General features: G+C 44.8%; 1 protein-coding gene across 1 annotated transcript in view; it reads left to right on the top strand.

Annotated features, from left to right (window-relative positions):
* The window catches only part of Stk39 (serine/threonine kinase 39), a 256,276-nt gene that overhangs the window by 139,068 nt on the left and 103,081 nt on the right, over positions 1-14,127 (top strand). Inside the window, exons 11-12 of the mRNA XM_052182622.1 lie at positions 13,598-13,720; positions 13,807-13,836. Coding sequence (XP_052038582.1) covers positions 13,598-13,720; positions 13,807-13,836 — 153 coding nt within the window. The remainder of the gene's footprint in view (positions 1-13,597; positions 13,721-13,806; positions 13,837-14,127) is intronic.

Genomic DNA, 14,127 nt, shown 5'->3' with positions numbered 1-14,127 from the left:
GACAGCTGCAGGGTGGCAGGGGCGGGCAGGGATGTGAGCAGTGTCCAGACAAGAAGGGTGTACAACTTAGCATCTTCTCGTTTGCTTCCTGCAAACTCAGGGCACTGCCATGGGAATTTAAACACGTTCCATCACTGGCACCACTGTGCTCCAGACAAGCAGGTGGGTGGGCCGTGCCCAGGCTCTCAGCTCAAGAGAAGACATTGGGTTTTCTGAATGATCTGGGTCCCTTTCGTGCTTTTCCTCTTTTTCTGCAGATTGCCTGTGAGGCCTTTATTGGGGTAAGGCAGACCAAATATAAGATACTGGTCTGTACACGTGCTTAGTTCCACTATTGATTGGCAGGTATCATAAACAAAGTTGATCCTTTGGGATGAAGTGGGCCTCCTGGCAAGACTGAATTCATGTTGGGTCTTCCTTTTACCGTCTGCCACTATCGATCCTGGGACTAGGAATTTTCTCCCACTGTGCTTTATTTTTATTAACCCCATGAGAGTATATAACTCTAATTTATTGGATTCTTTTAAAATCAGGAGTTGGCCATTTACTGTCCTTGTTGGGAAAAATACATGAATTAGAATATATGGCTTGCTAGAACCTTTTACAAGGAAATTTATATTATTTATTTCGCTGCTCTAGCAGCCTCTCTATAGTAAGAAATAAATTAAGATAAATATAATTTATAATGCCTTTCTAATATTGAATTGAAATGCAGTAGTTGGATGTTACCCCAGAAAATAGAAGTTGTGTTGGAGGATTTTTTACAGTGGGGCCTGCATCCTACTTCTTGTTAATGACCAAGAATTAATTTTCCTGGTGCTGTAAGAGACAGGAATCTGGTCATTGTGGAGGAAATCTGTTGTATTAGCAGTCAGAAAACAATGAAGACCTTTTCGTGAAAAACACAGCACCCAATAGAGATCTTGCTTAAGTGGAGATAGTATCTCACTTCTTAGGAGAGATCTGAAGATCTGTTATGGATTAAAGATATGGACTATTTGTCTGTGTTGGTATACACTAGTTTAAATAAATAAACTGAAGAGAAAACCACTTTGACCCAGTGGGGGTAATTCTAACATAGACTGATACGATATTCTGCAAGAGAAACAGTGGTGATTTTCTGGGTAGGAAGATGATAGTGTGGTGTACTAAAACCATCTCTGTTAGAGATATGTGTTAACACATTCACAGGTGAGATGCTTTTGTGCCTTGGATGTGTCCACCAACAAATGAATGCATATAGGAAACCATGATTATATATACATAGTGCAGTTTTATTTAGCAGCAAAGAAGAACCAAATTACATAATTTGAGGGAAAACTGATGGAAATAGAGATCATGATGTTAAAAAGAATAAGCCAGACTCAGAAAGACAAAGCACCACATTTCCCTCATGTGAAGCCTATGTACTACACATCTATGCCAGGAAAGCGAAGGGAATGAGTAAGGCAGGATGGGAAGGGGTGGGCAGGTTAAGAAGATGCGGGACATGCCCTTATGAAACCTCGACATCTTGGACAAGGAACACACCCTAGCAAAACAACAGTCTGTCAGGAGCAGTTATGGTTTATAGATAAGTCACATTGGCAGTATATTAGTAGGTGGGCTAATGTGGTTCGTTATGATAGTTTCACCTTCTCTGCATTTGTGAATGTTCTAGTTAAAGCCAAAAGTTTATGTTTAAGCCAAAGTGAATTTCTCCCTTAAAGAAGAGAAGGTGGACTTCCTTATTGTGGTCAGAAGAGGATGTAACAGGTTCAGAGAGGCATCCAGCAGCTGGCTTAGGACTGGACAACATAAGAAACATCTGTAAGTTGGGGATAATGAAGAAAGTATCCCCATAGACCTCCCTATACACAGTGACCTTCTGACACACACTGATTCTGGCAGAGAATCATTCTGCGCTGTCTTAGGTTACAAGGCTTGCAGTAATCTGTAATGGCTGCAGAGATAAATGAGTACCAAGACCACACAAAGAAGTTCACTGGCCAGCAGACGCTTCCCACACAAAACCAGTTAACTGTATGAATTTCATCAAGGACAAAGTATTCTAGTGAATCAAGGATTGCAAAATGAAGTGGAAATTAGACTCCAAGAAGTATATGTGGTCCTATCTGGTCAGTGACACTTAGATGATACCTGTCACTCTTCCTGCCTGTTGGGTCATAGTGTTTTACCCCTATGACCCAGTAGTTAAGGGAGGTGTCTCCCTGACCAAGCTGAATGTCCCATGTTTAGGGGAGGGTAACACTGTGTCATGCAGGGACATGGGACCTTCTGAGAGGTTCAAGCCTCAAGTGGAAATAGAGATACCGAGATTCCTCATCTCCTGGCAGTTTTATAACTTCAGAGGATGGCTGCGAGATGTGAGCTTGGGTAGGACCAGTAAAGTCCTTAGGAGTAGAAGGTAAATATCAGACACTCTCCTGCAGGTCAACCTTGTGGTGCAGCCACTGACCTTTCTTACCAGGTCAGACTGTCAGAAACACAGCCCTCCCGATTTGAAGCCAAGGTATCAATCAGGCTAGGTGTAAGCCTGAGTGTGTGGGTGCTTCTCAACTACCCTCACACTGACACCTCTGCCCACCGCAGACAACAGGCAGAGAAAATGAGTCAGCTGCTGAGGAAAGTGAACTCACTGAAGCAATGTGGACTTGTTTACTTCTTTGAATTATCCCCCAGAAGGACAGGATGCTACTGTGTCAGCTCAGAGGCAGATGGGCCCATCTGTTTCCACCTTCAGCTCTGCTGTTATTCATATTTAGAGCTATGCCCTTCCTCACAGGGTTTTCACAGGCTTAGAAGATGGCCCCACAGTTGTCTTGACATCAATTGGTATCTTGCGCAAGCAGGTAGAATAAATTAGGCCTCCCAACCACCCTGTTCTGTAGTCTCTGTTAGTCATTGCCTCACAATGAAATGATCAGTCATGACAATGGACTATAGTTCTATAAGGACGTGATAGTACGCCTTTGAGTCTCGGTATGATGTTAAGTTGGTCCGGAACTGTCTTGTGTCTTTTGTTTTAGTTTAGGATTATTGTTTGATTTTATTTTTTCATTTGGTGACACTTTTCTGTGCCTGATACAAGAGTGTTGTGTGCCCTGGTGCTAGTTGCTTACAGAGCTGGGTTCTCTGTCCCTAGAGCATCTGTTGGTGATGTCAGGTCTGTGGATCATGGACTTGAAGAGCCATCAGTTTGCAGACCTAATAGGGTCTTCTTAATTTGCTTGCTCACTAATATCCCTTCAAGAATTCTGTGATGAGTTCTTGCTGGCTTGGACATTCCTATTTGGAGGGGGAAATGTGGGGAAACATGTAGGGAAGTTTGATTATAAAACAAAGTTTGTTGGAGCAAATTTTTTCTATGGGCACCAGACAAATTAGACTCAACCAGCAAATATGTGTTTAGATGCCGCTAAATGCAAACGATTATAGTCCTCAGAGCCTGCTCCTTCTTGGATCCAAATTTTCTCATAAGCCAGAATATTTTCCTTGTATCTTCATAATTTTGTAACAAGTGCCAGCTTAAACAAAAACAAACCCAGAATCCATCATTCTATAATGCAGATATTCAGCTCAAGATTTATTTATTTATGTGTATGAGTACACTGAAGCTGTCTTGGACACACACATCAGATCCCATTACAGGTGGTTGTGTGCTATCATGTGGTTGTTAGAAATTGAACTCAGGACCTCTGAAAGAGTAGTCAGTGCTCCTAACCGCTGAGCCATCTCTCCAGCCTGATGTTCTTATTTTGACTCCACTGTAGTGTCAGGTTTTAGAAACCTCATTCATTTCATTTTCAATGCTTGAAAAGGGGAGCGGCACCCAAGTTTTCATTATGCTCCACTCCCTGGGAAGGTCGGTCGGCCTTTTGCTTTCTTTTTCACTACAACTTACAAAGTGGCGAACTTCTAAAAAAGTCTTCTGAAGACTTTTTATAAAGGTTTTATAATTTTAATTTTTAAACCCTTTGTTTTTTGACTTGAGTACAGACACCTGATAAGTAAAGATGGTCTAGTGAGTGCTTCTTCTCCACACTTGATGTCCCTGTATGTAGCAGAGCATTCCTGGGCTGCTCCTGAGTGGCTCAGTGGTCATCTGATTGACGACCAGAGTGGTATTAGAGAACTCAGACATGCTCCCCCCGCCCCCCATCTTCTGGGGCTCCTTGCATCACTGTAGTTCTGCCTGTGTGAGGGAAAACTGTGCTGGTCAGCATGTCTGAGGACCAGATAAGTCTTGTCTGAAGTGTGTCCGCAGTGACATGCTACTCACAGCTGAAGCTACAACTCAGGGCATGACTTTTGAAGTTGCAAAGCAGATGTTTTGGAGCCGAGATAATGTTCAGGCTTACTTCCAAGTTAGTAGAGGGCTAGGGAGGGGGAGAGAAATGTTACCCACTGTAGCTCCTTGAAGCCCAAAACAGATAGAATCCGAAGCAGTCCTATCAAACCAGCAGACCTCCCCACATCCTGTAAATTAAATGCTTTCGGAAACATGCAGATTTACCTATTTACGCATGTGCCACTGTGATAGTCCTTTGCACACTGACGGATGCTCTGGTCTCTGCTAGATTTTTCTGCTGCTCACACTTTGATGGTCTGCTTGACTCTTGTAATTGCTACAGACCGTCCTCTGCTATGGATGTCTGTTGGTTTTACAGTCAGAGAGTAAGCATGACCCCGCTCAGCCGTTCGAGCACCATGTGCTTCTAAGAGGCAGCGGTGGCAACTGTTTCCCACCTTCCTGTCTCACATGCGATGGCCATGCTGTGCAGATCTCTGGGTGGGCTTTAAGACTTGGTCTGGGGCTTCCTGATGGATGTTTACTGCCTATTGCTGTCCTCTAATCTGGAATCTAAGATGACAAAAGCTGAAACTTCTGTAGAGTAGCGCTCAGTGATTTTTACAAAGAAACACTTTGGAATTCACGTACACGAATTCATATAAAATGTTTTTTGGAACCTGGGATATAGATTGATTAGTAGGGTGCTTGTGTATCAGGTATAAGGTCAGGTGTTCAGTCCCTGGTAGTAGCACATAAATCAGACAGGGCATCTGATGCTGAAGATTTGGGCATTGGGATCAGGAGTTCAAGGTCATCTTTTGCTGCATGGAAAATTTGCAGCTAGTGTGAGCTTCATGAGACCTTGTGTGGAATAAAAGGTTTGTGCATGTTTATTCAGGCTCAGGTTGCTTGGCTGAAATATGGTATCAGGACTATTTTCTACCTAATACTTTTTCTGGCTTTGAATATAGCTTAATACCTTAGGAAATGAAAGTAACAGCTCAGGACAGTTCAAGACCAGCTTCTCAGCACAAAGGAGATTTATTTGCCTTAGAAGGACAAAGGCCAGGGAATAAGAGACAGGAGATAGAGGATGGGGGAGAAGGGAATGAGGGAGAGGGGAGGGGTGTTTGTGCTGGTGGGGGACAGCAAAGGACTGATGCTAGGTAGAGAGGGGATTGCTTGACCTGTAGGAAAATGGCAGTTTATAAAGGCAAAGGTTATAGCCCTGTGTTAGGATGAGGTGTTTAGTATTAATGGGATATGTTAATTAGGTGAGCCAAAGGGAGCTTTTTGATTGCTGGCCATTGTAATTTTGATAGCTGGACCTTGGTGGTCACCCTAAGGAGGAGGAAATGGCCAAATAAGAGAACAGACCTTGGTGACTGTCTTAGGAATGTAATCTAGTATGGTTTTGTTGTTGTTGTTGTTGTTGTTATTGTTTTTGCAAGGCAGAGGGAATTAGGGAGAAGGGCAAGGCTGCCAATGTCATGTCCGCCAGGCCCTAGATGTCTGCAGTCCTTCCATGTCATTAATCAAAGCTCATTCTTGGTGAAAGGTTTACCAAGGTAGCAGTGCTGTCTTCTTTGAACACAGGTTTATTTGAACCAATAACTAGTCCCCTAATCTTGGTAGATGCCTTCTAGCATGAATCAATCACCTAAGTTATCGTGGTTCATGGACTAGTTACTTCTCATTTTGTTGTTTTCTCTGTCCCATTTTCTTAAGGATCCCACTTGGAGATGCTAACAGTTAACAAGAAGCCAGAGGATGCCAGCACTGGTGTTGCTCTTTTGCTGGGTACCTGTCTTTGTTTGTAAATAGCAGTAATGTGGTTGTAAGATGTAGTAAGTGTCTCAGTCAGGCGGCAGCCAGAGAAGCAGAACCAGTAGGAGGCTCAGAACGAGAATTATTGCAGAGTGGGCACATTCAACTGCGGGACTGCTTAGGGTAGGCTGGAATCCACAGAGCCGGCTATCACAAGGGGCAGGCTGGAACCCACAGAGCCGGCTATCACAAGGGGCAGGCTGGAACCCCGAAGCAGGATAGAAGCTGTTACAGGGACAGTTTCTTCAGAGGAGACCTGGCTCAGCTTGGAAGGTTTTTTCACTGATTGGATCAGGCCCAGCCAATGTGTCAAGGGTAATTTCCACTGATTCGATTGTGTGTTTTAATCACATAGACTAAACATAGCCTCACCTAGATTACCTTTTGATTGAGTGACTGTCTTAGTCAGGGTTTCTATTCCTGCACAAAACATCATGACCAAAAATGCAAGTTGGGGAGGAAAGGGTTTATTCAGCTTACACTTCCATACTGCTATTCATCACCAAGGAAGTCAGGACTGGAACTCGAGCAGGTCAGGAAGCAGGAGCTGATGCAGAGGCCATGGAGGGATGTTACTTACTGGCTTGCTTCCCCTGGCTTGCTCAGCCTGCTCTCTTATAAAACCCAAGAACACCAGCCCAGGGATGGCACCACCCACAAGGGGCCCTCACTTCTGGATCACTAATTGAGAAAATGCCTCACAGCTGGATCTCATGGAGGCACTTCCCCAACTGGAGCTCCTTTTTCTGTGATAACTCCAGCCTGTGTCAGGTTGACACACAAAACCAGTACAGTGACTGTGGACTATGGTGTACCCAGGTTGACACAAGAGAGTGGGAACGGAGCCTCACCTTGCTGCTCTGTTTCCTGGGAGACTCCTTCTGGTTCCAGCCTTTAGCTATCCTGCCCCCTGGAAGCTACAGTAAGCCTGCAGGCTCATCTTCCTGAGGCCCCACCTCTTCTTCCAAAATTGAGGCCTCTTTTAACCTGCTGCAGAGTCCAGGCAGCTTCTCCCCTCTCCTTTCCCTTTGCTTTATGGGAAGGGTGTCTTCCTGATGTGAGTTATTTGTCTCACCACGGCCGAGTGTCCCCATTGTTCTTCATTAGCTGAAGTTACACATCAGCTTGGCACCCATTCCCGCAGAAGCGTCAGTTCACAAAGACAATGGCTGCAAAATTGGATGCTGCTTTCTTTCCTGGCTGGTAGCAGTTGCCTTTGTCCTGTGTCGCCCTTACTTGGAGGAATGCCATCTAGGGAAATGGATGGGATTAAAACAGAGTAAGAAGTCTAATTGCCTCTCTGTTCTGTGCTGCCTCTGTGAAAGAATTCCCTCCATTCTCTTTGAAGACGCTCCCTTTCATGTTGGATTTTCAAAGTTACAAAGTTTTTTTGTCTCTATGTGAAGAGCAACATTTATTTATTTTTTAATTCTCACAGTAGAAAACGCTACAGGATTATAAGGAAGTTCTGCCAGGACCCATTATTAACTTACCAACGTCTTCCCAAGCTTTTCCAATCACCCGTAGGACCCTCCCAAGCCCTCGACTCTGCGGCGCCATATGCTCTAGAGATAGGGATGTCACGTTTTCTCAGGGCAGTGGGAGCCGGAGTTTAAAAGGTGTTAATAGAAATCGACGAGGATAAGGGCCAAGATTCAGCAGGAGTGGCTTATCTCTGCCTAATAGCAATACACTTGTTTTTCCTTCTTGATGTTTTAATGTGCAATTACATGGTCAGATGGGAATAATTTGTAAGTGCGAATTAAAATGGGATTTTTTTTTTTTTTTACACCCAGCGCATGTACAGTTGGAAGAAGCTACTTGAAAAGTGAAGTACGGTCAGGTGGGCTGTCGGGCGGAGTGGGGCTTATCAAAGACACCTGGCTCATCTTCAAAGAGTCACAGTGCTCAGAAGGGAGCAGGGAACTGAGTAAATTCCTCATCAGTCCTTCCCTTGAGTATTCATTTTGTGTGCCACGTGACCATAAATACAGTGGCTTCAGACAGCAGCAGTTCTTTTTGAAGATCTCCTGTTTTCCAAGGGTCAGGAGTTAGGGAAAGCCTCGGCCTCTTGCTGTCTGGCCTTGTAGAGCTGCAGTTACATGGGCTTCCTGAAGATCGAATCTTCACGGGGTCTCATCTGAGCTGTTTGGTGGCCTAGAACACAGGACGCTTGTGTGATTCCTGAGCACCGTGAGCACAAGTGTTCACGTGACCACGGTGTAGTTCCATGAGTGAATGGGTAGGATACATAGTCACACCCTTGTTTTCTCTGATGTAGGCATGGAAGCTCTGCTTTCTTGAGTTTGCATTGTTCTGTCAGCCCTGTGTGCTGCACTAACCCCCTCAGTCAGATTCAGGCAAAGTCGCTGGACTCCAGTTCAGTTACCCAGGCCTGCCCTTGAACTCATCTCATAACCCACATAGGCCTGACTTAGCCTTCTGAATATCTGAGAACATGGACAGACAGGTCAGGTCAAGGTTTGTGTCATGCATGTGTAAGGTAGCAGAGTGAAGAAAGTATTTAATTTCTACACACCCTGGCTATCGTGTGTCTAAAGGGATGGAGTGGAAAGCGAGTCCTGAAAATAAGTATATTCTCAGGCCAGAATAATAAGAGATTTGAGCTTCAAAATGTCTGGAGTCATCCTGTTGGTCAGAGTGAGAAAGTAAGTGTGTCTGCTCAACACAGTATAAAGGCTAAACTGAGGGAGGATCCAGAGTTAGCGTTGTGTTTAATAGGAAAGGCGGCACTGGTGGTGAAGGGGACAGTGGTGGCAGTATTGTGGTAGGTACAGAGGTAAATGCAGAATGTGGCGTTCGATTGACTTGGCCATGAGGAAAAATTAATTCCATTAATAATATTGCCTTTCAAGTCTTAGGTGTTTATAAGAGGCAGGTGTCAGGCTGGTAGCTTTAGCTGATCTTGCCCTTTGGCTGCTGTGATGGACGTGGTTGACGTGAGGGAAAATCTGGAGGTGTTAACTCAGATAACATTGGAGAAGTGTCGGAATGAGGCTGCTCCTAGAGAATTCTGAAATTTAGTTTTGAGGCCTTGCTAAAGTGTTCATATCCAGCCATGGACTTGGAAATCAAAACTAAGACACGCTGTGCTCTGATGCCATCCTTTGAGATGGAAAGGGCGGCTGTGGGAGAGGCCCATGGACTCACAGTCACACTGTGTTGCTGCAGTGTATAGCGGGGAGAAGCAGCTATTTTTATTGCTAAGACAGAACAGAGAGCAGTCGCAGGCAGAGGCGGATAAAGGATGGAGGGTGGACAACGTGAACACAGAATTGAGAGTTCAAGGTAAGAGATTGTGGTGGCCAGGCCTGAAGTGTGGCTGGGAGGTGGATGCACAGGCTGACCCAGCAGGCCTTCTCAGTGCTGTGCTAAACAGGCTGGCCCAGCCAGCCAGGGGAGTGGGGGGGAGTGTGAGGCTGAGGCAGGGCAAGCCTGCAGAGTCAGCCCAGGCTGCAGGCTGTGTGTGATGGCAGGCAGAAGAACACGGAGTCGGAGGGCCCCGGAGGCCAGGCGGCACATTCAGGACACATGCCGGCAGAGCTGATGCCAAGGTTTGAGCCCTGGAGACAGTGAAATGCTTACTGCTAAAACCCTACCACGACTCATTTTGTTTGTTAATTTTTGATAACTTAGAAGGCTTTTTGTTTGCCTGGCATTGCCTCAAGTATGTTAAAAACAGCAATTAATTAGAAGCAACTTTAATGCTTCTTGTTAGTAGAATGACTAAAAATAGAAATGTGCTTGTGTTGCTTTCTGCTGTTCAGGGGAGCTTGGGGGAGGGGGAGGCTGAGGTGGCTAGTCCCCTGTGACTGGGGTGCAGGGCAGGGTCAGACACATGCTATGTCTGCAGGGGAAGAGAAGCTGCCTTCGGGCTTCTCAGTAATGGTGAAAATTATTCCAAGGAGGTTCCAAGACCCAGTGTCTAGAGAGTTTTTCAGCAGTGAAAGGTGTTGATGTTGGTTGGTCAGTGGCTGGGAGTGCCTGCGGGACCCACGATCTTCTGCTCAGCAGTGTGTTAGGGAGATGTACTTCCATTTCTGTGTCAAAGGCTATGTATAACAGGTCACTCTGTTGACTCCCTTAGAGATTCCTTATCTTTCCTGGTCTGAAGTCAGGGGCTGTATAGAAAATCATCCTTACAAAGATGCCACAGGAACCTTTAGAGCATGCTGGCCACTTGTCCCACCATGCTGACTCTTTGCCTGCTGCTGTGTCTGATGTTTGCCCTGGGCACCTGCCCAGTGGCCACGAGAACTGGCCAGGGAGCACCACTGTTCCTCTGTGTCCATTTTCGTCCCCATCCCTGCCCTAGTGGGAAATTGGAGACATGGTTCCTTTCTGTAATGAATTGTGGTCCTCCATTGAGAGATGAAAATAAAGGCTCCCCCTCCCCCAAATCTTTTCACACTCCGAAGTCAGAAGGTCACTTGTAAACCTATGGGAAATTTAGGTGCTTTGACTCTATGAGGTGAAAGTTGTGGCTTTGCCCTCATAAACTCCCTCCAAGGACGTAACTTCCTGCAATTGATTTTTTTTCCTTCCCTTTACTCATCGTCACTGTCACATAAACACAACATGAAACCTGGCTTTCAATTTTTGCTGCAGTTTTATCCCAAGGAGTGAGCTGAGGACCACGGCACAAACTTGGGTTGTTACTCTTGATACTGTTAAATCTATATTTTCCTTGATAAGTTTTGGGATGTTCTTGGTTGCGATTAAATTAATGTATATCCTTACTAGTTTGTTCAGCCAACAGCTGGTTAAAGGCCCATCTTATCATGTCCTTCAATAGCCAGGGCTATAATCCGAGACATTGTGTTTTATCGTTTTCTCTTTCAGCAAATAAAACTAAGAGAGAAGCAGCTAGGGCTCTGCCGTAAAGCAGACACACTGGGGACACGTATTGTGTTCTTTGCAGTTGGATTCTGCTTGTAGACAGGAAACTGACATATCACAGAAAGGCAGTGCTTGGGGGCTAAGGCATGCTCTAGGTTTCAGAGCATGAATCCGAACTGTTTATAGGAGGAAGGAGGTTCATTTTTGTGTCATTTAATAGAGAATATTAAATTTATATGATCCTTGGTTTCTGCAACTTTTCATGACTGGAGTTCTGTTTTGGTTTTTGATCTATGATGTTATTTGCTTTCTTACTTCTTAGCTGAATATCTGCTTTATAATTGTTACAGCTCTAAATCCCTTTCTTTTAAATGTAGTCATTAACAAATACCCCTCATCGTGATTAGTGTTGCCAAAGAAATTAATTGTATATGTCAGTGGAGAATTATTTCCTCTTCCCTTACCCATTTCTTGATAGTTTGGAAATGAGCAATCTGTTCTAAACATCCTTAAGTGCATTTCAGCATTTATTTCTGTAGTACTTTGCCAGCATCTATAAGAACCATTAAAATCACTAACATTATAATAGGGTTTTTGCAGCAATTCAAAATCAAAGTGGGGGAAACAACTGTGCTAACGCACGGAGGTGCACACTGAGTGTCTCAAAGGTGACTTTTTGTTTTTCAGAGTGCTAAAAATGACTGCATCCTTTAAAAGTTAATTTATGAATAACTTTTTAGTTCTTTTGAATTTTTCCTATTGGGGCTCACATATTTATGAACAGGCAGAGTTACCTTTGGAGATTACACATGATAATCCAGCCCACCTCTGAGCATGTGCTGTCCATGTCTTCCTGTTTATAGGACTTGTACATTGCTTAACTTTAAAGCTTTCAGTATATCTCTGTTGTTTAACAACATGCCTATGATATGGCTCAATGGTTTCTACTGTAGAAAAATAGTCTTCATTACATCGCAGACGTGTGTGCGTGTGTGCATATGAATGTGTATGTGAATGTGCATGTGTGCATGTGTGCATGTGTGCGTGTGCGTAGGTTAGAAGACAACTAATGGATGGCATTTCTTTTTTTTTTTTTTAAGATTTATTTATTCAATGTTTGTGAGTACACTGTCACTGTCTTCAGACACAACAGAAGGCACCAGACCCCATTACAGATGGTCGTGAGCCACCATGTGGTTGCTGGGAATTGAACTCAGGACCTCTGGAAGAGCAGTCGGTGCTCTTAACCACTGAGCCATCTCTCCAGTCCCTGGATGGCATTTCTTAAGTAATGCCTACATTTCCTTTTTAAACACAGGATCTTCTACTGGCCTGGAACTACCGAGATAGGTTAGGTTGGCTCGCCAGCGAGTCTCGGGGATCTACCTGACTTCATTTTCTCAGACTTGAAATTGTGCACACCATCACGCAGAGCTGTTTTTTTATGCGGGTGGGTTCTGGGGGTTGAACCTAGGTCTTTGTGATTGCAGGACAGGAACACTTCCCATCCAGCTCTCTCCCCAACCCGATATCCTAGACTTTCAAAGTCCTCACCGCACATTCTCTAGATGGCCTCTTTCTGATTTCAGTGACGTGGCGGTGGGGAGGGAATGAGAGTCTGAGGCTTTGTTTGTTCCTTTGATTATTTTTTTTTTTACCCTCTTGACAGCTGCTTTTCCTTAGGTCACTTTCTGGGCCTTCATCTCCTCGTTTGTGAAATGAAGGGGTTGAGGGCAAGGTCTCTCCGGAGCTCGCTCTTCCACTGGAAGCTCCTCTGAATCACCGGCCCGCCTGCTGTCTGTCCACAGGGTGCTCAGCTGGTGCACTGCTTTGCCAAGTTACGTCTCAGATTACTATAGACAGCAGCCCAGTCTCCATTGTCCTCTCCTTGGAAAAGCTTTTCCTTACCATCCACAGCACCCTTGAAAGCATGCCCTATGGTTTATACTGTACACTGACACCCTGTGTCCCCAAAGGCAATAACGCAGGAAGCCTGATATCCAAGATGAGGATGAAGATGCTGTGTTTGTCATCTCTCAGGTGGCAAATGAGCTAAGACGTGTGTTAGGGACAGTCCAATGCTGTCTTGTTTTGCTCAAGTAGGTTGATCAGAATCCTGGGGATACAAGTATAATGTCAGGCTCTGAAACGGAGCAGGGTGGCAGTGGAAGGGGATTTGCTCTGTGGACATAAGGTTTTAGATCGCTGATACTCTGGCCTAATGTGAAGTCAGGTGCTCAGGTTTCTGTCTCTGCTCAGTCTGTATATAGTCAGCCACTTGGGTGCATTTCCACAGGCAACTTTGAAACTTGGCACATAACTTTGTGTGTAAAGTTTCTAGCTTAAGTAAAAATGATGAAAAAAATGCAGTCTTTTTTTTTTTTAATGGTTCACATGTGTGGTATTCTTTAAAATGTATTGTGTTCTATATATGATACTAATGCACTTTAAGAAGACAGTGTTGTTTGAAGGATGTTGAGGATGGGAGTCTAAGGTGTATTGTCTTGCAGTTACCTGTGGATGGATATCCACGTGCGTTACCTTTCAGAGTAGCAGTACCTGTGACTGCTGTCTGTGCCCTTCCTACCCCTGACAGTGTGGCTTATTTTGATTCAGGTGAGGCGAGTTCCTGGGTCGAGCGGTCACCTTCATAAGACTGAAGATGGCGACTGGGAGTGGAGCGATGACGAGATGGATGAGAAGAGCGAGGAGGGGAAGGCGGCCGCCTCCCAAGAGAAGGTAACAGCCTCGGCCACCAGCTGGCCAGCCTGCCCCATGGCTCTGTGGAATTCCTGGATTTTAATGGACATATACTTGTTTTGCAGTCACGAAGAGTAAAAGAAGAGAACCCAGAGGTGAGGAGCGATGATTACATATGCATGTATGTATGTGCGTGTGTATCTGTGTGAATAGTTATTTAGTCACTCTTTAGTTTCCCATTGTGGCAGCAGAGTTTGGTTCATTTGGGAGACAGTTCTCAGAATCTCATGGAGTCGGAGAGAAAGGAAAGGCACATGGATTTTACTGGATTGGATTCTGTCTTAGTTACCTTGGCCTGATGAGAGCCCAGTCTGTGAGCCTCTGCTCCTCCCCATGGTAGAGGGTGATCACAGTGCTCATGAGGTAGCCAGGAAGACTGGTGGAAT

The sequence above is a fragment of the Apodemus sylvaticus genome, chromosome 5 (genome assembly GCF_947179515.1).
Source record: "Apodemus sylvaticus chromosome 5, mApoSyl1.1, whole genome shotgun sequence".
NCBI classification, from domain to species: domain Eukaryota; kingdom Metazoa; phylum Chordata; class Mammalia; order Rodentia; family Muridae; genus Apodemus; species Apodemus sylvaticus.
This window is presented reverse-complemented; position numbering and strand designations above follow the sequence as displayed.